At 48.0% G+C, this 22,677-nt stretch overlaps 1 protein-coding gene and 1 long non-coding RNA gene across 2 annotated transcripts; one reads left to right on the plus strand and one right to left on the minus strand.

The window, feature by feature from the left end:
• Positions 1–706: 706 nt before the first annotated feature.
• LOC121062923 lies at positions 707–17,992 on the plus strand. Its single transcript, XR_005815736.1, has 3 exons — positions 707–854; positions 14,271–14,275; positions 17,983–17,992. It is a non-coding gene; the product is annotated as an uncharacterized LOC121062923 (long non-coding RNA).
• Positions 1,182–11,921, minus strand: LOC121062920. The gene is made up of 2 exons (XM_040543222.1): positions 11,631–11,921; positions 1,182–1,627 (listed from the first exon to the last, which is right to left on the minus strand). The coding sequence occupies exons 1-2, from the start codon at positions 11,876–11,878 to the stop codon at positions 1,210–1,212; spliced, it is 666 nt and encodes a 221-aa protein (XP_040399156.1). The 5' UTR covers positions 11,879–11,921; the 3' UTR covers positions 1,182–1,209.
• Positions 17,993–22,677: the final 4,685 nt, after the last annotated feature.

Below are 22,677 nucleotides of genomic sequence, written 5' to 3' on the forward strand. Positions count from 1 at the left end.
CTTCAGCCTGGTTGGGTGGTCTATAGCAGACTCCCACCATGACACCTGCCTCATCGGCATTGCCCTTGATTATTACCCATAAAAACTCAACCCTGTGTGGTGGTTTTACTCAGCTGGGCAGCTGAGATCCACCACAGCCACTCTCTCACTCCCCCTCCTCAAAGGGAAAGGGGGAGAAAATATGATGAAAAGGGCTCAAGGGTTGAGATAAGGACAGGGAGATCACTCAACAATTATCGTCACGGGCAAAATGGATTCAGCAAAGGGAGATTAATAAAATTTATTACCTATTACTAACAAGCTAGAGCAGTGAGAAGCTAAAACCAAATTAAAAACACCTTCCTCCCATCAACCCTCTTCTACATCCTTCCCTAAGTGGCGTGAGGGAACGGAGAATGGGGGTTGTGGTCAGTCTGTATCCCTTCATCTCCGCCGCTCCTTTGAAGGGATGAAATACATGGACTCCTGATGGCTCTTGAACAGGAGACGTTTATTGCCATTTTTCACCACTACATATACTTTCCCCGTAGCCCCATGCGCTGTCCACGCGCCTGAATCTGTCATACAATTGGTTAGAGACCCTCAGACACGCGCCTTGAGCCAGCCAGCAATTGGCCACTGCCCAAAGCTCATTTGTAGCCAATTTACTTTACCTCATCCTTGTTCAAGTTTTTGTTTCTACCACTTGTTTCCTCATTATCTCTGATTCAGGGATGTGTGAAACAGCGTAAAGCCACCTGCGAATTCCTTTCCCACAATTCCCCCTTTTTTATTTTCAACCAACCAAACGCTTTCTATAGATTTTTCTATCAATCACTGCAGACATTGCAATAAGCAAGGTACAATAAGCAACAGTGAAAATCACAAGCAGAATTACGATTGTAAAGTAGCGTGCCTACTAGAATCTACATCAGTCAACAAGCCACTAAGCGCTAGGGATGTTGCTTCGCAGCAATGCTGCGTCTCACTCGCACAGCACAATCACACAGTCACACAAAGAAACCTCTTACACTTCTCATTCATACCACAAGAAAATATCACTTAAAATAATTTGTCCACGGCTTCAGAAGGTCCTTGTCTACTCCCGCAGTGAGCGACTGAGAGTGGAGACCCCTCCGAGGAAAATGCTCGGGGTGCACCTAGGGGCGTCCGCTCCACAGTCGATCCTGCAGCCGAGCAGAGCGGCTCCTGGCGCAAGGAAGGATGCTATTATAGTTTTGTATAACTACACCAAAGAGATGCATTGCAATAAGGAGCAAGTGTGGCGTTGACCATTTGTTTCATGATTTGGTTTTTGCCCGAGCAATTGAACCTTCCACATGCTGTTGCTGTTACACTTCCCAGGATATCTAATTCCTGTGGCTCTAGGGGCGCTTGCGGCAAGTAGACAGTCCAGTCTTTGTTATCTGCCGGGTTCCCCACCAGACATGTCGTAAACGGGTTGTTAGCACTAGCCAGGGACAGGCACATCGCTTCTTGTCCTGTCATGTTGGTGAGGGTGACCCAGATGTTGCGGCGTGGTTGGGTGGAGACCCAGGGCTGGCAATAACCGATGACAGCGGCGATTGTGAGGAGGAGGCCAACCATGGCCTTACCCCCCTTGCTGGTACCCATCTTGGTCCGTGACCTGTGGAGACACAAGCATACCCTCGACCCCAAGTTATTAGAGGCTGGGGTCCCTCCCAAAGACCTGTATTTAATTTTTTTTACCATCACTAAGGCCTGCTCTGCTTGTGGCACCCGTGACAGCGTGGAATTCATATTTTTGTAATGTTTTACTATGGGCGGTACCTCTTTGTGAGGAAAGGGTAATGATAGGTGATTCATTACGTGAAGTGCCTTTCCCAACCTGTTCTGTGGTGTTTCCTGGGTGTCTCCCCCTTTTTGTTTATTTAGCAGTGTTTTCAAGGTGCGATGTGTGCGCTCTACAATGGCTTGACCCGTGGAGGAATGAGGAATTTCTGTGATGTGTCGGATACCCCAAATTTGAAAAAAGGTTTGAAGGGAGTGACTACCATAGGCGGGGCCATTGTCGGTTTTTATTTCCTTTGGGATGCCTAGCGCCACGAAAGCAACACGGAAGTGAGCCTGGACATGGCGACTAGTTTCACCCACTGCAGCTGTCACCCAAATAGCATGAGAGAAAGTGTCTACCGATACGTGAACATATTTCAAGCGACCAAATTCTGGAAATATTATGACAAAATAATTAATTAGTTTGCATAGCAGCATTTTTTTTCATTTCTTCCAAGACCTATGCAGATATCCATTTGAGATACAAATACTAAAGTTAATAACTTATAAACATGTTAACATCTCATTACCTTTCAGTCTCTTACTTCTTTGAGTGTTTGATAAAGGAGCTCCTAACGTGGAAAAGTATGGGGAAGACTGACAGGATTAAAAAAATGAAAATATGTATAAAGATTTTTAACAATTACCCTTGACATGTGCTTCATCTTGGAATCTGAACACTTTCCAAGTCATTTACTAAAGACAGTGCTCTGAAAATGAAGCACAAGGAGAATACAAGATAGACCTCTCCAAGAGATCTTAGAAATCCTAAATTTTTCGCTCAGGTTCTGAATAAAGAAGTCAAGACAAAACTCCTCAATTAATTAAAAAAAAAAACAAAACCCTAACTGTAATTTAAGACACACACAGTTCATACAAAGAAATAATATTTTCTGTAAGACAAGTTGGAGTAGCTGGGAAAGGGGAACGAGCATTCTGTCGGTCCCTAATCACAGCTCTATTGGTGCAACAACTTGGTGAGGAGACTGCTCCTAAAAGCTTGTCTTTCTTTCCCAGCTACATCAGCTAATCTTATTTACTTCTTTCTCCATGCTCTGTATCCTCTCTATTCTTAGGTCACTGCTATGACAACAGCACTACTATTTACAGCTGAAGGCAGGGAAATCTGACACAGGATATTTAAATAGAGGAAAGTGAAGCTAAAAGCCATTTGCAGGATAAATCATATAACTACTCCCTTTTCTGAGCCCTGCTTATTTATACCCCCTGTAAATATACCCCGAGATTATGAAGTTAATGGAAATGTATTCTGTGAGTACTAGTACAACACAGCACTCACAAGATCATAATTAGTTTGATGCAATACTACAGATGTAAAAGCTAGCCTCTGTGGTTTCACTCTACCATGGAATATTGCAAGCCTACTCTAAGACAGTAGGAAGCATAAAATAAAAGTGATTCATTAGTGATTCAATTTTGACCCCTTTAATTCATTTAAAACCAATAGCTTTCGGAAAAAAAAGCTGTCTACAGATATAGTCCAAATGCTTAGATAATGATATTGCCCAAATGATTTGGGCAACCTGATCTAGTAGGTGGCCTCCTTGCCCATGGCAGGTGGGTTGGAACTAGATGATCTTTAAGGTCCCTTCCAACCCAAAACAGTTCTATCATTCAGTGATTCTATCACAGAATTCTGCTCTCTGATCAGACCAGATGGAAGCATGGACATACTGAATTTTTGTTGAATATAAGGTTTGGCCTGGCCTGATCACAGAATCACAGAACCATCTAGGTTGGAAGAGACCTCCAAGATCACCTAGTCCAACCTCTGACCTAACACTAACAAGTCCTCCACTAAACCATATCACTAAGCTCAACATCTAAACGTCTTTTAAAGACCTCCAGGGATGGTCACTCAACCACTTCCCTGGGCAGCCCTTTCCAATGCCTAACAACCCTTTCGGTAAAGAAGTTCTTCCTAATATCCAACCTAAACCTCCCCTGGTGCAGCTTTAGCCCATTCCCCCTCGTCCTGTCACCAGGCACGTGGGAGAATAGACCAACCCCTACCTCGCTACAGCCTCCTTTAAGGTACCTATAGAGAGCGATAAGGTCATCCCTGAGCCTCCTCTTCTCCAGGCTGAACAACCCCAGCTCCCTCAGCCGCTCCTCATAAGACTTGTTCTCCAGACCCCACACCAGCTTCGTTGCCCTTCTCTGGACTCTCTCGAGCACCTCCATGTCCTTCTTGTACTGAGGGGCCCAAAAGTGAACACAGTACTCGAGGTGCGGCCTCTCCAGAGCCGAGTACAGGGGGACAATCACTTCCCTAGACCTGCTGGCCACACTGCTTCTTATACAAGCCAGGATGCTGTTGGCCTTCTTGGCCACCTGAGCACACTGCTGGCTCATATTCAGCTGACTATCAACCAATACTCCCAGGTCCTTCTCTGCCAGGCAGCTTTCCAGCCACTCATCTCCCAGCCTGTAGCTCTGCTTGGGGTTGTTGTGCCCCAGGTGCAGGACCCGGCACTTGGCCTTGTTGAACTTCATACAGTTGGCCTCAGCCCATCGGTCCAGCCTATCCAGATCCTCCTGCAGAGCCTTCCTACCCTCAAGCAGATCTACACATGCACCTAACTTCGTGTCGTCTGCAAACTTACTGAGGGTGCACTCGATCCCCTCATCCAGATCATCGATAAAGATATTAAAGAGGACTGGCCCTAATACTGAGCCCTGGGGGATGCCACTAGGGACCGGCCTCCAACTGGATTTAACTCCATTCACCAGGACTCTTTGGGCCCGGCTATCCAGCCAGTTTTTAACCCAACGAAGCATATACCAGTCCAAGCCATGAGCAGCCAGTTTCTTGAGGAGAATGCTGTGGGAAACGGTGTCAAAAGCCTTACTGAAATCAAGGTAGACCACATCCACTGCCTTTCCCTCATCCACTGAGGGCATCACCTTGTCATAGAAGGAGATCAGGTTCGTCAAGCAGGACCTGCCTTTCATAAACCCATGCTGACTGGGCCTGATCGCCTGGTTGCCCTGCAAGTGCCGCGTGATGACACTCAAGAGAATCTGCTCCATGAGCTTCCCTGGCACTGAGATCAAACTAACAGGCCTATAGTTCCCCGGGTCTACCCTCCGGCCCTTCTTGTAGATGGGCGTCACGTTTGCTAGCCGCCAGTTGACTGGGACCTCCCCTGATATCCAGGACTGCCGATACATGATGGAAAGCGGCTTGGCCAGCTCCTCCGCCAGTTCTCTCGGTACCCTCGGGTGGATCCCATCCGGCCCCATCGACTTGCGTACATCCAAGTGCTGTAGCAGGTTGCCAACCATTTCCTCGTGGATTATGAGGGCCACATTCTGCTCCCCATCCCCTTCCACCAGCTCAGGGGGCTGGGTACCCAGAGAACAACTGGTCTTGCCGCTAAAGACTGAGGCAAAGAAGGCATTAAGCACCTCAGCCTTTTCCTCATCTCTTGTCACTAATTTTCCCCCCGCATCCAGTAAAGGATGGAGATTCTCCTTAGTCCTCCTTTTTGTGCTGATGTACTTATAAAAACATTTTTTGTTATCTTTAACGGCAGTAGCCAGATTGAGCTCCAGATGAGCTTTGGCCTTTCTAATTTTGTCCCTGCACAGCCTCGCAACATTCTTATAGTCCTCCTGAGTGGCCCGCCCTCTTTCCCAAAGATTATAAACCCTCTTTTTTCTCCTAAGCTCAAGCCACAACTCTCTGTTCAGCCAGGCCGGTCTTCTTCCACGCCCGCTTGTCTTTGGGCACGTGGGGACAGACCGCTCCTGAGCCATTAAGATTTCCTTCTTGAAGAGTGCCCAGCCTTCCTGGACTCCTCTGCCCTTCAGAACCACCTCCCAAGGGACTCTGCCAACCAGCGTCCTGAACAGCTCGAAGTCAGCCCTCCGGAAGTCCAAGACAGCGGTTTTACTGATCCCCTTCCTGACTTCGCCAAGAATAGAGAACTCTATCATTTTGTGGTCACTCTGCCCAAGACAGCTCCCGACCACCACATCTCCCACCAGTCCTTCTCTGTTCATGAACAGCAGGTCTAGCAGGGCACCTCCCCTGGTAGGCTCACTAACCAGCTGCATCAGGAAGCTATCTTCCACATTCTCCAGAAACCTCCTAGACTGCTTTCTCTGGGCTTTGTTGTGCTTCCAGGATATGTCTGGGAAGTTGAAGTCCCCCACGAGAACAAGCGCTGACAATTTCGCAACTATTGCCAGCTGCCTGTAGAGCTCCTCATCTGTCTCCTCATCCTGGTTTGGCGGTCTATAACAGACCCCCCACCAGGATGCTTGCCTTGTTGGCCTTCCCGCTGATCCTAACCCATAGGGACTCAACCTTATCAGTCCCAGCCTCAAGTTCCACAACATCAAAACACTCTCTAATATAGAGAGCCACACCACCACCCCTTCTGTGCTGCCTGTCCCTTCTGAAGAGCCTACAGCCAGACATTGCAGCACTCCAGTCATGAGAGCGGTCCCACCACCTTTCCGTGATGGCAACCAAGTCATAGCCTTCCTGCTGCACGATGGCTTCCAGCTCCTCCTGTTTGTTACCCATGCTGCATGCATTAGTGTAGATGCACTTCAGTCGGGCCATTGCCCTCTCCACCGGCCCTGACACTGTTCCCCCAGGCTCATCTCTAACGAGACTCATTTCATCCCCGTCCCCCTTCTAACCTAGTTTAAAGCCCTCTCAATGAGCCCTGCCAGCTCCTGGGCTAGGATCCGTTTTCCCCTTAGAGATAGGTGGGACCCGTCTGCAGCCATCAGGCTGGGTGCCGAGTAAAGCACCCCATGGTCAAAAAAAACAAAATTTCTGTGATGGCACTAGCCTCTGAGCCACGTGTTTATCAGGTGGGGTTTCCGTGTCCTCTCTGTACCCCTCCCTGCCACTGTGGGGGTGGACGAAAACACCACCTGTACTCCCGCTCCATCCACTAACCGTCCCAGTCCCCTGAAGTCCCTTTTGATAGCCTTCAGGCTTCTCTCAGCAATATTATCACTGCCAGCCTGGACTATCAATAGAGGACAGTAATCAGAGGGGCAAACCAGGTTGGGAAGCTTTCTGGCAACATCCCTGACCCTGGCCCCAGGGAGGCAGCAGACTTCCCTACGGGTAGGGTCAGGCTGACATATGGGGCCCTCTGTTCCCCTGAGAAGGGAGGCGCCTACAACGACTACCCTTCTTTCTTTCTTGGTGGAGGCAGTCTTGAGGCGTGGAGTCGACTTCCTCGCCCTAGGCAACCTCCTGGTTGGACTTTCTACCACATCCTCACCCACCAGTCTCTCAAGCTCCAAGGCCTCAAAGCTGTTGTGTAAGGGCACCTGGGAAGGTGAGGCTGGTAGGGAGGGGGGTTGCCTGCAACGCTAAGCAGGGACTTGTTCCCATTCCTCCTCATCTCCTAGGTCCCCTCCCTCTGCCCGACAGCGACCGGGCAGGGGGTCCACCACTATTTGGGGTGTCTCACCCCGGTGCCTTTCTTTCAGGCCTGGCAGGGAGTTGCTCCACCAGTCTATCTCCCGCTCACACTCCCTGATGGCCCTCAATCTCTCCACCTCCTCCCTGAGCTCTGACACCAGGCGGACCAGGTCATCCACCTGCTCGCACCTCACACACATGGTGTCTCTGCCTCCCTCAGATGGCAGCAACAGGCTCAGGCACTCCCTGCATCCAGAGACCTGAACTGCTGCATTTTTGAGCGGGCAGTCAGTCTGGGTGGTTACAGACTTTCTAGAGAGAGCTCTCTCTGATGCATATATGCCAATTATAACTGTGGTCTCATGATCTGTATGCGTAAGTACAAGTGTGAATTAAGGGAGACAGTGTACATTACCTTTTTCTTGCTGTAGGTTCAACTTTTTTTAGAGGTACTTTGCTTCATTTCAAAGGAAAATAAACAATCACTTTTATATTGCATTAAAAATGTCTTTAAGGTAAGGTAGTTTGTAACTTAGCTGTTTAGCATTCATCTGATGGGTGTACCTGGTAAACTGGAGCTGTTAAGATAAAGAATGATTTGGCCAAGTTCTGTAATATTTTTACTAAAGAAAGATGACTGAAGTCTTCAGTTTGGGCAAATCATATGCGTTACATCGGTCTGCCATAAGTGTAAGGACCGTAGACCTCTAGGGTTTACCGCTAAAGACGGGGTCGAAACATGTTGTTGACAGTCAGGACATGTTTGGAAATCAATTTGGCGTCAGTGGTCGATATAGTGAATTGTTTCGCCGAGACTTTGGTGGATTGATGGAAAAAGGCATGGGAGAACCGTGCTTGCTCCAGCACCTTAGGCACCGGGGCAGTCAGGGTCATATTAGTTAGCTGGTCAGCGTGTGCGTTACCCTCTGTAAAAGTACCGGGTAACATGGTGTGGTTCTGCATGTGAATAATACAATACAGGTGCACTCGCTGCTCTACCAAAAATAACAGCTCCTTAAATTTTAGAAACAAGTTTTCCTTTGGGATGTGTCTCAAACGTGCCCTCTCGATGCGCTGAGCAACACCTACAGCATATTGTGAGTCCAATACAATATTCAAAGGTACTAGGTTTTTCTTTTCTTTTCTTTTCTTTTCTTTTCTTTTCTTTTCTTTTCTTTTCTTTTCTTTTCTTTTCTTTTCTTTTCTTTTCTTTTTTCTTCTTTTCTTTTCTCTCTTCTCTTTTTTCTTTTCTTTTTTTTCTTTTCCTTTTTTCCTTTTTTTCCCTTTTTTTTCCTTTTTTCTCTTTTTTTTTTCCTTTTTCTTCTTTTTTTCCTTTTTTCCCTTTTTTCTTTTTTTCTTCTTTTTTCCTTTTTTCCCTTTTTTCTTTTTTCCTTTTTTCCCTTTTTTCTTTTTTTCCTTTTTTTCCCTTTTTTCTTTTCTCTTTTTTCCTTTCTTTATTCTTCTTTCTTTTTTTTCTTTTTTCCTTTTTTTCTTTTTTCTTTTTTTCTCTTTTTTTTCTTTTTTTATCTTTTTTCATTTTTTTTCTCTTTTTTTTGTTTTGTTTTGTTTTCTGGCTGCAAGGATCCCATGTCCTTGATCACTGTATTGATTCATCGCAAATCATGCAGTAATCTCCATTTCCCGCTCTTCTTCTTGATAACAAACACCGGTGAATTCCATAGGCTGTTTGTCGGAACTTGTTGGAGTTGTTCTTGAACCAAGTCCTGCAGACTGCTGCTCGGAAAAGAATCAATTGAGCAATTCTAGTTCCCTTTGTTATTGACAATGGTGGAGACGGTGTCCAAGCCATAGCTTGGATTTGTCCATTATAATCGGCATCAATTATCCCCGGCAAAACAAACAATCCGGTCAAAGTTGCACTTGATTGTCCTAGCAGCAATACACTACAGTCATTCCCAATTGGTCCTTTGACGTTCAATGGAATTTTATGAATGTGAGTACCCCACAAAGTGGCGTCTGTTACTGTGGAGACATCCACTCCGGCACTCCCTCTGATTCTTGCTGAGAGGGTGTCCACGGTGGTAACCGTGGCAGCGGGGCTGCAGTGTGGAACCCTGCTCCACCGTGGTACTCCATGGGCTGCAGGGGGACAGCCTGCTTCACCATGGTCCTCACCACAGGCTGCAGGGTGTTATAAATTACTCTTAGTCAGAGAGAATTTGAATTAAGTCAATTAGTTTATTGAGTAAGCGATCAGCAAGCAAAACAGCGCTGGGCGGCCGGGGGAACTCGTGCTCCTCCAAGCGGCGCGCAACTTCCCCCCCCTTGCAGTCCCCTTTTATCATCAAGCTCATCCGGGTTCCGTGCGTCAGTTGTTGCTGGGGGTCTTCTCTGTCGTCTCTGTCCCTCTGGTGGTCACACGGATGAAGACAGCCATCCTTCTCTCTCTCCCTTATTTGGTTATATTAGTCCTCGAGACAGGGGAGTACGTTATCGGTTTAGCAACCCACTATTTACACAATGTTCTCTTAGCCATGGATCTGAGATATCCTGTGTCTGGGGGATGTCTCAGCATTCCAGCCACTGTTTGAACAACTCCCTTTGTTCCCTTAATGTAGCAAAATAATGAACAAACATTCTTGTTGTCTATCACACAGGGGACTTCTGCTCCGGCGCCTGGAGCACCTCTCCCCCTCCTTCTTCACTGACCTTAGCGCCTGCAAGGCTGTTTCTCACTCCTCTCACTCTCCCAGCTGCTGTGAAGCGCAGCAGTTTTTTTTTCCCTTCATTTTTTTTTTTCTCTTTCCTACATCTACTCTCACAGAGGTTCAAACAACATCGCTTATTGGCTCGTCTCTGGTCAGCAGTGGGGCCCTTACCTAACATGGGGCAGCTTCTAGATTCTTCTCACAGAAGCCACCCCTATGGCCCCCTGCTACCAAAAGCTTGTCATGTAAACCCAGTACATACCACCCCTCACCTCTGTGAAAAGGATATTTAAGAATAATCACAATATACTCTTACTTTACAATTATCACAATCTTCACAAACTTCACTTACATCAAAAAAAAAAGAATTCCCTGCACCAAAATAAACATAACAGCATCACATCACCGACGAGGTGGACAATTTACACATACACTGCCCCTCGTCCCTTCACCACACTAATATGAAACATATTCCTCACAATTGCTGCTTTCTTAAATTCTTCACAACTATTGCATTCATAAAAAAAATCCAGTCCATGTTTTGCCCGTTACTTCTCTCGACTATCATCCTTATCTCAAATTCCTTGAGCCCCATGTTGGGCGAGTAAAAAACAGTAAGTTATCATGGATTTGGGGTAGGAGGTTTGAAGAAACCAATCTTCCGGCAGTATTGGACAATAAATGGCACAGAAACTATAGTAATGCTGAGTCGTACTGGAGCAAACAATTTGTGAATAGCATATGCCAACACAAATGTGCCTGTACCAGCAGCCCTTTTAGATTGCAGCGATGATTCACTGAAACCAAGTTTGAAGAGAACTGCAGTCATATCCACGCCACTTGACACAGCCAGGTAGAAGATTCCTAGAGATACTAATGAAATTCCAACGTGGAATGAAACCCCTACAGCACCATATTCTTTGAAAACTTTTTTCAGCTGCTGGGATTTATTGAGTTTGCGTTCACTGCTGAGATCTGTGGCTGCCTTTTCAGGGAATCCATCCACATCCTTGGCCAAGCTGCCGGCGGCTCGCAGCGCCAGCAGAGGGGCTGGCGGGCTGAGGGGGGGCCGGGGGAGGCAGCAGCGGCGGCGGCGGCGGGCGGCGGCGAGCGGATGCCCGCAGGGCGGTGGGCCCGGGCGCAGCAGCAGGCGGAACATGGCATCGCCCGGTGCTTGCGGGCGGGCGCTCAAACCGGAGAAACGCAGCAGCCGGCAGCGGGGCGGGCGGGCGGATGCCCGGAGCTGACAACGGGGCAGGCGGCGGCGATGGCGGCGCTGATGGCCGCAATGGCATCGAGCGCAGAGTGGCCGCCATGGGTTGGGATATTGTCTCTGCCTCTATTTCGAAGTCTATCAGGTTTGCTTTCTCTGGCGGTACGCAGTCACCGCTTTCTATTTCACCTGCCTGCGTAGCCTGAGCGGCCGCTGTCTGTACCCTTTTTTCCGCTTGCCATGATCTCAGTGTCTCAGTTGCTAAGCGCCAGGTTGTCATCACCTCAGCAGCTGTTGTATCTCCCCGCGAGGCAGCGTCCCATATAGTTGTCCCAGCATTTTCCCAAGTTTTTAAATCAAACACCGCCGAAACTGTCGACGGGGCCCCATTCTTTTGCAAAAATTTCAACAATAGTTTTATCTTAAACGGATCATATTTCACTCCCCTTTTTGTTAGTAGTTGCATTAATAGTTTTACTATAACCTCTTCTTCTACCACGAGGTTAGCTCCCATGATCAATGCCCAGCCGCTCACCTGTCCTTCAGGTGATGTCCCGGGGTTGAAGCTGCAGTCCAGCTGCGAGCTTGACTCGTTCGGCTGGGTTCTCTTCGGACGCTCGTGCAGCGCTGCTCCTCCCCTATCACGTCGGGGTCATCATTTGAAGGGATGAAAGACATGGACTCCTGATGGCTCTTGAACAGGAGACGTTTATTGCCATTTTTCACCACTACATATACTTTCCCCATAGCCCCATGCGCTGTCCACGCGCCCGAATCTGTCATACAATTGGTTAGAGACCCTCAGACAGGCGCCTCGAGCCAGCCAGCAATTGGCCACTGCCCAAAGCTCATCTGTAGCCAATTTACTTTATCTCAACCTTGTTCAAGTTTTTGGTTCTACCACTTGTTTCCTCATTATCTCTAGTTCAGGGATATGTGAAACAGCGCAAAGTCACCTGCAAATTCCTTTCCTACTCTCCTTCACAAACACTCTCCTCCCCTGCTCCAGCGTGGGGTCCCTCCCACAGGATACAGTCCTTCCCTAACTGATCCTACATGGATCAATTCCCACAAGCAGCAGCTCTTCAAGAACTGCTCCAAATATGGGTCCATATCACAAAGTCCATCCTTCAGGAGCAAACTGATCCAACGTGGGTTCCCCACGGGCAGCAGCTCCTGCCAGTTCACTTGGTCCTGCGTGGACTCCTCTCCATGGGCTACAGGTATGGCCCAGAGTCTGCTCCGTCAGGGGTTCTCCACAGGCTGCAGCCTCGTTCAGGTCAGATCTACTTGCTCCACCGTGGGCTCCTCCACAGGATGAAGCATGGAAATTTGCTCCACTGTGGTTCACCATGGACAGGGGACAGCCTGCTCCACCACTGTCCTCTCCAAAGGTCGCAGGGGAACCTCAGCTCTGGCGCCTGGAGCACCTCCTCCCCCTCCTTCTTCACTGACCTTGGTATCTGTAGGGCTGTTGCTCATTCCTTGCCCTCCCAGCTGCTGTTGTGCAGCAGATTTTTTTTTTTCCCTTTAATAAATATACTCTCACAGAGGTGCAAACAACATGTCTTATTGGCTCAGCTCTGGCCAGTGGCGGGTTCCTTTTGGAACCGGCTGAAAAAAAATGGCTCTTATCTAACAATGGAGTGGCTTTTGGACTCTTCTCACAGAGACCACCCCTGCAGCCCCCTGCTACCAAAACCTTGCCACGTAAACCCAATACACCCTGTCATCGCCATTGTTCAGATCTAGACAATCAAAACGCTCCCTAACGTACAGGGTTACCCCCCACACACACACACCCCTCTCCTTCCTATCCTAATCCTTCTGAAGAGCTTGTAGCCATCCATTGCAGCACTCCAGTCGTGGGAGCCATCACACCATGTTTCGATGATAACTATGTCATAGCTTCCCTGCTGCACAATGGCTTCCAGCTTCTCCTGTTTGTTGCCCATACTGCGTGCATTGGTGTAGATGCACTTAGGTTGGGCTAGCGAACCCACCACCTTTTTGGGGGGAGAAGCCCTAATTCCTGCATGACCATTCCCAGGTACTTTTGTTATTTCTAACCCATCAATGTTTCTTGTGTCTTTGCTTCCACAGGGCTCTCCATCCCCTACCTCAACTGGGACAGCAGACCAATGGACCTTGCTAGCACACCGTCCCTTAACCATTTTCATGTCACCCCCAGGTTTGTCTCTGTCAAGCCTGGTTTTATCCCTTTCCCCCTTCAAATCTAGTTTAAAGCCCTAAAGTCAACTGGGACCTCCCAGTTAGCCAGAACTGCTGGTAAATTATTCAAAGTGGCTTGATGAGCACTTCTGCCAGCTCATTCAGCACCCTTGGGCGGATCCCATCCGGCCCCATAGATTTGTGGGTGTCCAAGTGGTGTAGTAGGTTGTTAACCACTTCCCCTTGGATTATAAGGGCTTCATTCTGCTCCCTGCCTCTGTCTTCCAGATCAATGGGCTGGGTACCCTCAGGAAAATTAGTATTACTATTAAAGACTGAAGCAAAGAAGGCATTAAGTACCTCAGCCTTTTCCTCATCTCTCGTCAGTGTTTCCTCCTGTATCCAATAAAGGATGGAGGTTCTCCTTAGTCCTCCTTTTTGTGAGAAACAAAGTTGTGTTTTTGCAGTAGAGAATTACTTTTCTGTATTCCAAGGTAGTTGTGTAGTCATAACAAGGAGAAATGCTAAGTAAATAAGTGGACAGTAGAAGGCCTCACTGTTCCAAAATAAGGTAGAAGCTTGAGAAAAACAGGATGAGCAGTGTGAGAACAGTAAAACAAAGGTCACAAGTTCTCAAAACATAAGAAAGGAGAAATTAAAGGGTTGAAAAAAAAGAGAAATTGTACATATATGGTATAGAGGAGCGTCGAGTAGCTTGTGAACCTGTAGTACTCAGCCAATGAGGAAACAGGGGAGGTGATCAGGCGTCGGGTAATAGGGAATAAAAGGTTATGATTTGTTTACTAAAATGCGCTCCTGATTGACAGGACGTCTGCCATTGCAATCGCAAATAAAATAGCTTCCCAGAAGATCCTGTCCGAAGAATATTATTTGAGATTTTTCTCACAATCTGGGGGCTCGTCCGGGATCTTGTTGCCTGCTGAAGATTTCTTGCCACCACAGACAAGAAGATGCACCCCGCTGATTTCAGCGGTCCCGTCAGGGGTGGTGGGTCGTCTCGGTATGGCCAGCAAAGGACCGAGACTGTTAATCTGAAGACAGGCTCTGCGAAGCTCTGGGGAGAAGGGAGGCCAGCACAAACATACACAGACACAGCCCACATATAGTCCAGCCCGGATCGGGAACAGGCACGGGGATTACTGCTGATAACCCGGACCAGGAAGCTGTGCACGGCTGTGTTTTCCTTTGGACTTCGTGACTCCTAATTCCTTAAAAACCTCTTTCTCTTAAAACCTTTTACTTCTTTTTAGTTTTGGGTAGGGGTAGCTCAACAATTCCCTGAATCCTCTCTGGATTTATTCTTCATTCCCCCTCAGACACTAGATGCCCTAAATATTTGACTTCTCTTTCTACGAATTTTAATTTATTTTCCAATACTTTCATGCCCTCTTTTCCCAGAAAGTCGAATAGCTTGTTAGTGGCTTCCTTCACAGCTGTTTTCACCTGTCCTGACAATAAAAGATCATCCAAGTATTGTAACAGTAACACCTCCTTTGGAGGTTGGAATTACTCCAGAATTTGTTCTAGAACTTGCCCAAATAAATCGGTGGCCCTGTAAACCCCTGAGGTAAAATTGTCCATTTGTATTGCTGCTTCCGCCCCATTTCAGAGTCTTTCCACTCAAAGGCAAATATATCTTTGCTCTCAGGGTCTGAGAGCATCCCATTAATAACACCATTATTCTAGCCTAACAATTTACTATTTGAATGCCCAATTTCATTATCAAATCCTTTCCCAACAAGTTAGTCCCTGCCTCAGGTACACACAATAATTGCCCAGTGATCCTTCTATCCCTAGTCTCAGCTTGGTGTCCCCAAAAAGTGGCACTGTTATCCCAATCCCTTCTACCCCCATCACACTTAGGGTTTCATTAGTTAATTTGAGCCTTGATACTTTACAGGCCAGTAATGACCTAGCTGCCCCAGTGTATTGGGTTCACATGGCAAGGTTCTGGTAGAAGGGAGGGGGCTGCAGTGGTAGCCCCTGTGAGAAGAATCCAGCAGCTGCCCCATGTTAGATAAGGGCCAGTTTCAGCTGGCTCCAAAGGGGCCCACTGCTGCCCAGAGCCAAGCCATGAGCAATGCAGTTTAAATCTCTATGAGAGCACATCCAAGAAAAGGAAAAAAAAACTGCTGCACAATAGCAGCTGGGAGAGTGAGGAGTGAGAAACCTCCCTGCAAACACCAAGGTCAGTGCAGAGGAGGGGGAGTGCAGTGCAGAGATGCTCCAGGTGCCAGAGCTGAAGCCCCCCCGCGGCCCACAGAGAGGCCCCTGGTGGGGAAGGCAGACCCCCGCAGCCCATGGTGTACTGCAGCAGAGCAGATCTCCACGCTGCAGCCCATTCAGGAGCAGCCCAGGAAGGTCAGCACCCCATGGGAGGGACCCCACACCACAGCAGCTCCCAAAGAGCCCGTTTTTTGCTGCCCGTGGAGAAACCCACACAGGACCAGCCCAGGAAGGTCGGCACCCCACAACAGAGCAGGGGGAAGAGTGACTGTGAAGGAGCAGTGGAAACGAAGCACCATGGACTGACTGCAGCCCCCACTCCCGGCCCCCCCGTGCCACTCAGAGCAGGGAAGAGGTGGAAGAGAGTGGATGGGGGAAGGTGCCCCCAGCTTGTTTCTTTGTTTCTCACTGCTCCAGCCTGTCAGCAATAGGTAATAAATTTAATTAATCTTCTTATTCGAAGTCTGTTTTGCCCATAATGGTAATTGTAGAGTGATTCCCATTGAGGTACACCTGAGGAACCCTGGAGGTACGCCTTTTCATTTATCAGGGAACTAGCTTTCTGAGAAGCCCCGACTCCCCTATTCTGAATTTATAACAGCAATCTCTCCTCCTTCTTCCACTCCGGATACTCCTATTTGAAGTGGCCGGCCTGGCCACACTTAAAACATCTCAAAGCCTGTCCCTGCTAGGATTTAGGCTGCAACACAGGTAGCTTTCCTTGTCTGCCATTCCTCCGTCTCTCTTCCTCTCCTTTCCATCCTGGGCCCTCTGTCTCCAACCCTCTGCCTCACTACCCAGTATGCTGTGAATACCATTTGTTTCGCTCTCTGCTTTTCCTTCTCATCTCCCCTCCTGGCATACACCTTCATACTACCTACACTGTTCACTCCGTCCTCCCACCTTCTGGAGCTTTTTCTGCAGATCTGGCCAGGCTTTAATCACAAAATGAACTTTAAAGAGCCCTTGGGCTACCGGGTCCTCAGGATTCATCCCCGAGTACTTTCTAATTCTGACCCCGATCTCTCATATGATTTCTATGTTGTGGGTTGTTATTATCTCAGTTAGATAAGCGGATATTTCTGCTCTATTGGAATTACTCTCGGTCTGGGGGGGGGGGTGTTAGTTCTTTCCCATTCTTGCATAGCTGCCTGCCGAATCATTCCCCTCCTAAACATTCTTCTCCAGTGAATAACATACCCAAGATTGACATTTCCCCCCCCAGAATACAAATTAGGCCTTAGAAACGGATTTGACTGTTCTGCTAGGCCCTCAGTTAAAGACTTCCATTTCCTTCTTAAAACTCCTAACCTCTCTGCTGGTAAGGGGGGAGTGGCACCGGCCCTGCGTCGGCCCTGCATGGCCCTGAGGCCCCACCAGGACCCCCCCGCCTCTGTTCCTGCCGCTCCGCACTCCCCGGTGCGACTTCTCCAGGGACAGCGTCAATTGCAGTCCCTTTCTCCCCTCCTGGAGCACCTGCAGCTGCCTGCGGTGCAATATTAGGATTATAGGGAGCATAACTTGATTCCTCCTCTGAAAACGGAACCTTATTGTTTACATATAAATATCAAGCTTGAATTTTCATCAGACCCGTATTTTGGCCAAAATACTGAAGTTGTTTTATTAGATTTTCAGACCAGACAATTACACAATATCAAACCATTTTTTTAATTATATATTTTTTAAATTCTTTTCCCTAACTTTTGGGTTGTTTTTCCAAATCCTTATCATTCTCTCTAAAGGGCTATCTTTAGGCACAATCCCGGGGTCTCCAACCCCACCCTGCTGACTCTTGGAACCCTTAATCCCCATCTCTTCCTGACGTGCTGCTGTGGACTTTACCACCCACAGGGTACCACACGCCTTCACCTAGGATTAGGACAGAGGTGGGGTGTACTGCCAAGCATCTCACTTCACCGTGCTCGGGGTATCATACACCTAAGGGCCCAAACCCCCCGAGACTCTCTTTCACTCCTCTCCTCTCTCTTTCATTTCATCCCTCTCCAGCCGAGGGGACTTCATTCGTCTCCTCGCAGGACCACCGAGCCTCGCGGATTGGGACTTCACATTCGCTCCGCACTAAAAGTGCATCTCATTCACACTCACACTCATTCACACCAGAGTCTCCCTGAACCCAACCCGAGGCAAGATACGGTAAAGTTTGCCTTACCTCGGTCCGTGCACGGCTTCCCGGTCCGGGTTTTCAGCAGTAATCCCCGTGCCTGTTCCCGATCCGGGCTGGACTATATGTGGGCTGTGTCTGTGTATGTTTGTGCTGGCCTCCCTTCTCCCCAGAGCTTCGCAGAGCCTGTCTTCAGATTAACAGTCTCGGTCCTTTGCTGGCCATACCGAGACGACCCACCACCCCTGACGGGACCGCTGAAATCAGCGGGGTGCACCTTCTTGTCTGTGGTGGCAAGAAATCTTCAGCAGGCAACAAGATCCCGGACGAGCCCCCAGATTGTGAGAAAAATCTCAAATAATATTCTTCAGACAGGATCTTCTGGGAAGCTATTTTATTTGCGATTGCAATGGCAGACGTCCTGTCAATCAGGAGCGCATTTTAGTAAACAAATCATAACCTTTTATTCCCTATTACCCGACGCCTGATCACCTCCCCTGTTTCCTCATTGGCTGAGTACTACAGGTTCACAAGCTACTCGACGCTCCTCTATACCATATATGTACAATTTCTCTTTTTTTTCAACCCTTTAATTTCTCCTTTCTTATGTTTTGAGAACTTGTGACCTTTGTTTTACTGTTCTCACACTGCTCATCCTGTTTTTCTCAAGCTTCTACCTTATTTTGGAACAGTGAGGCCTTCTACTGTCCACTTATTTACTTAGCATTTCTCCTTGTTATGACTACACAACTACCTTGGAATACAGAAAAGTAATTCTCTACTGCAAAAACACAACTTTGTTTCTCACACTGAGTTGCCTGCCCCTTCTTCCAAAGGTCATAAACTCTCTCTTTTCTTTTTTTTTTTTTTTTTTTTTTCCCTGAGTTCCAGAAGAAACTCTCTGTTCAGCCACATTGTTCTTGTTCCCCACCAGCTTGTCTTTCAACATATATGGGCAGCCTGCTCTTGTGCCTTCCGGATTTCATTCTTGAAGAAGGTCCAACCTTCCTGGACTCCTTTGCCCTTTAGAACTGTGTTCTAAAGCCGTCAGCCAGGTCCCTAAATAGGCCAGTCCTGCCCTCCAAAAATCCAAATTAGCAGTTCTGCTGACTGTCCTCCTTGCTTCCCCAAGGATCAAGAATTCTCTCATCTCATGATCACTGGGCACAACATGGCCTACAACCAAGAAAGACATCACCCACAAAGACCTTCCCTGTTGTTGTGTTAAAGGGTAAGGAAGTTTGGCAGGACCTAAACCCCCTTGCCTTCCAGCTTGTCCTCAGGTATCAGAGGGGCTGAGGGTGGCTGGGCTTAGATTCCGAGTGATGCCCAATTTGACACTATAAGTCTGGTCGCATTCAATATACTAAATTATATTAAATTATCACGATTACGGATGCACAAATAGTGTGATACACTTTCAGTCTAGTAAATGACTGGTGTAGTTTATCGAAGCAACAGGAGTACAGGTTCTTTTGGTTTGCCTGCGATAAATACACTGTCTGCAAAGCACGTGCAAATACCCAGAATATGAAAACCACAACCAACTACACATGTACTAACTTATGAAACAATGCTATAGAGAATGTTAGGATTGCCAGGGAAGCACTCGGTATAACCAAGAGTTCGAATCTCACCCAATAGGCGTCCCTGGTGGAGGAGGAGGTGGAGGGGGGGAGAGGTTCAGCCTGTCAACTGATCCCCGAAGGAAGCGATGGCCTTCCAACTTGTCTGTGATGGTGACTTCCCCTCCATTTTCCTTCTCTTGAGCCATTTTTAGACTATTTTCTTACTTCTAGGTGGAGCCTGAGTGGCTCTAGTCATCCGTGTCTTCGTTGTGATTGGTATAAATTTTTCTCGCTTTTGTTTACAGGTATAGGCTCAGAGAAATTCAGAATGCATGCTCAGTGAAGGGTGGTCGCACCCTGGGAGGCGGGTAGCCTTTGGGATGGAGGTGTGTTTTGGCATTACGATGAGATTATAAGGAGCAAAGTTCACCCAGAGGACAGGATTTGGCAGTTAGACTCAGGGCTGGCCATGCAATCTGTCAGTTCCATAGTACCATCCGGTTCCCTCTCCCTGCAGTGACAGCATAGAGCCTGTGTGCGGAGCCTTCACTCCACCCTCCGTGCTATATCTCTTACAGTCAGCACACCGAGCTTCCCTGATGCTACCAATACATAAGGTTGCAGGCTATGTTGCCAAGGAGACTATCATGGAACAGATTCAATGCATAACTGTCGTATTTCACCCTGGAAATTTCTTCACCACTGAAGGCAATGGCTCAGCTGAAGTGTATCTACACTAATGCATGCAGCATGGGCAACAAACAGGAGGAGCTGGAAGCCATTGTGCGGCAGGCAAACTACAACTTAGTTGCCTTCACTGAAACGTGGTGGGACCACTCCCACAACTGGAGTGCTGCAATGGATGGCTACAAGCACTTCAGAAGGGACAGGCAACAAAGAAGGGGCGGTAGTGTGGCTCTCTATATTAGAGAGTGTTTTGATGTTCTTGAGCTCGGGGCTGGAAATGATAAGGTCGAGACACTATGGATAGGGATCAGGGGGAAGGCCAACAAGGCAGACATTCTGGTGGGGATCGTTTATAGACCAACCAAAACCAGGATGAAGAGAAGGATGAGGCGTTCTATAAGCAGCTGGCAGAAGTCACACAATTGCCAGAGCTTGTTCTCATGGGGGGCTGTTGTGGTTTAACCTGGCCGGCAGCTAAGCAGCACACAGCCATTTGCACACCCTCCCACTGACCGATGCCCAGCCTATCCCCAAGCAGCTGGTCTCCCCCACCCCGGCCAGTCCCCCCATATTAATTGTTCAGCATGATGTCAGATGGTATGGAATACCCCTTTGGCCAGTTTGGGTCAGCTGTCCTGGGTCTGTCCCCTCCCAGCTCCTGCTGCATCCCTAGCCTGCTCGCTAGCAGGACAGTGAGAAGCTGAAAAGTCCTTGGCTTGGTGTAAGCACTGCTCTGCAACAATTAAAACATCAGTGTGTTATCAACCTTATTCTCATCCTAAATCCCAAACACAGCACCCTGCCAGCTACTAGGAGGAAAATTAACTCTATCCTAGCCGAAACCAGGACAGGGACTTTATCTTCCCGGACGTATGCTTGAAATACAATACAGCCCAGAGGAAGCAGTCTAGGAGGTTCCTGGAGTGCGTGGAAGATAGCTTCCTTACCCAGCTGGTTAGTGAGCCTACTGGAGGGGGTGCCCTGCTAGACCTACTGTTCATGAACAGAGAAGGACTGGTGGGAGATGTGGTGGTCGGGAGCTGTCTTGGGCAGAGTGACCACAAAATGGTAGAGTTCTCTATTCTTGGCGAAGTCAGGAGGGGGGTCAGTAAAACTGCGACCTTGGACTTCTGGAGGGCAGACTTCGATTGTTCAGGACACTGGTAGGGGAGGGTCCCTTTGGAGTCAGTCCTGAAGGGCAGAGGGGTCCAGGAAGGCTGGACGCTCCTCAAGAAGGAAGTCTTAAAGGCCCAGAGGCAGGCTGTCCCCATGTGCTGTAAGATGAGCTGGCGGGGAAGAAGACCCGCGTGGTTGAACAGGGAACTTCTGCTGAGTCTCCAGGTGTACAGGATCTGGCTGGGATGGAGTTAACTTTCCCTGCAGCGGCTCATACAGTGCTGTGCTCTTCACCTGTAGCTAGAACAGCATTGGTATCACACCAGTGTTGTGTCTACTGCTGAGCAATACTGGCACAGCATCAGGACTCCCTCTAACCCCCCCAAGAGCCAGCAGGCTGGGGGTGGGCAAGAGGTGGGGAGGGAACATCACCAGGGCAGCTGACCTAAACCAACCAAAGGCATATTCCATACCATATGATGTCACACTGTTCTGGTTTAACCCGGCCGGCAGCTAAGCACCACTCAGCTATTTGCTCACCCTCCCCCTTCCCTCTGGGGGATGGGGAAGAGAATAAGGAAAAAAAATGAAAGCTTGCGGGTTGAGATAAAGACAGTGTATTACGACAGAAAAGAAAGGAAACTAATAATAATAATAATAATAATAATAATAATAATAATATTAGTACTACTACTACTAATGCGTACAAAACAAGTGATGCACAATGTAATTGCTCACCACTCAACAAGCAATGCCCAGCCTATCCCTGAGCAGCAGTCCCCCCACCCCGGCCAACCACCTCATATTATTGTTCAGCATGACGTCATATGGTATGGATTATCCCTTTGGCCAGTTTGGGTCGGCTGTCCTGGTTCTGTCCCCTCCCAACTCCTGCTGCACCCTCAGCCTGCCCACTGGCAGGACAGAGCGAGAAGCTGAAAAGTCCTTGGCTTAGTGTCAGCACTGCTCTGCAACAACTAAAACATCAGTGTGTTATCAGCATTATTCTCATCCTAAATCCCAAACACAGCACCCTACCAGCTACTAGGAGGAAAATTAACTCTATCCTAGCCAAAACGAGGACAATATCCACCCCTTATTCCATACCATTTATGCCATGCTTGGGTCCCACACTTTCCATTATAATATTATGATAATTAATCACCACTTTTCATATATGTATATAAAATGTCCACTGAGTTTGTGTAGTCCATGACTGACTTTGGGCTCCATCTGTCACAACAATCTTTCAGGGCAGATCAGATAGTGTGTGATGTTGGATCGTCGCATGCTGAAGCCTGTTCTGGCTACAACACACCGCTATGCTTGTCCAATTCTAATAACATTCATTCGTTGTTATCTACATGACTGTTAGTGTGATACCATTAATAGGACATATAGCCATCATAGTAGTGATGACATACAGTATTATATAGCAATTAACATCATACAATTCAAATCATATACTATTCTCTTCCCAAGTCAAATCCCCTTCAGGTACATATCCGATTTCCGGATTCTTCTGCATTACCCACCAAGTGCATCCAGGTCCCTGAGCAAAAGCAATCCCAAAGTTTGCCTTTGCCTGAGGCAGGAGTAGCCTAGAGTGCCTTCCCCAGCATGTTTTTTACGTGCACTACAGGGACTTTGTCCCCTTTTACAGCATATAA

The sequence above is a fragment of the Cygnus olor genome (genome assembly GCF_009769625.2).
Source record: "Cygnus olor isolate bCygOlo1 chromosome W unlocalized genomic scaffold, bCygOlo1.pri.v2 SUPER_W2, whole genome shotgun sequence".
NCBI lineage: Eukaryota > Metazoa > Chordata > Aves > Anseriformes > Anatidae > Cygnus > Cygnus olor.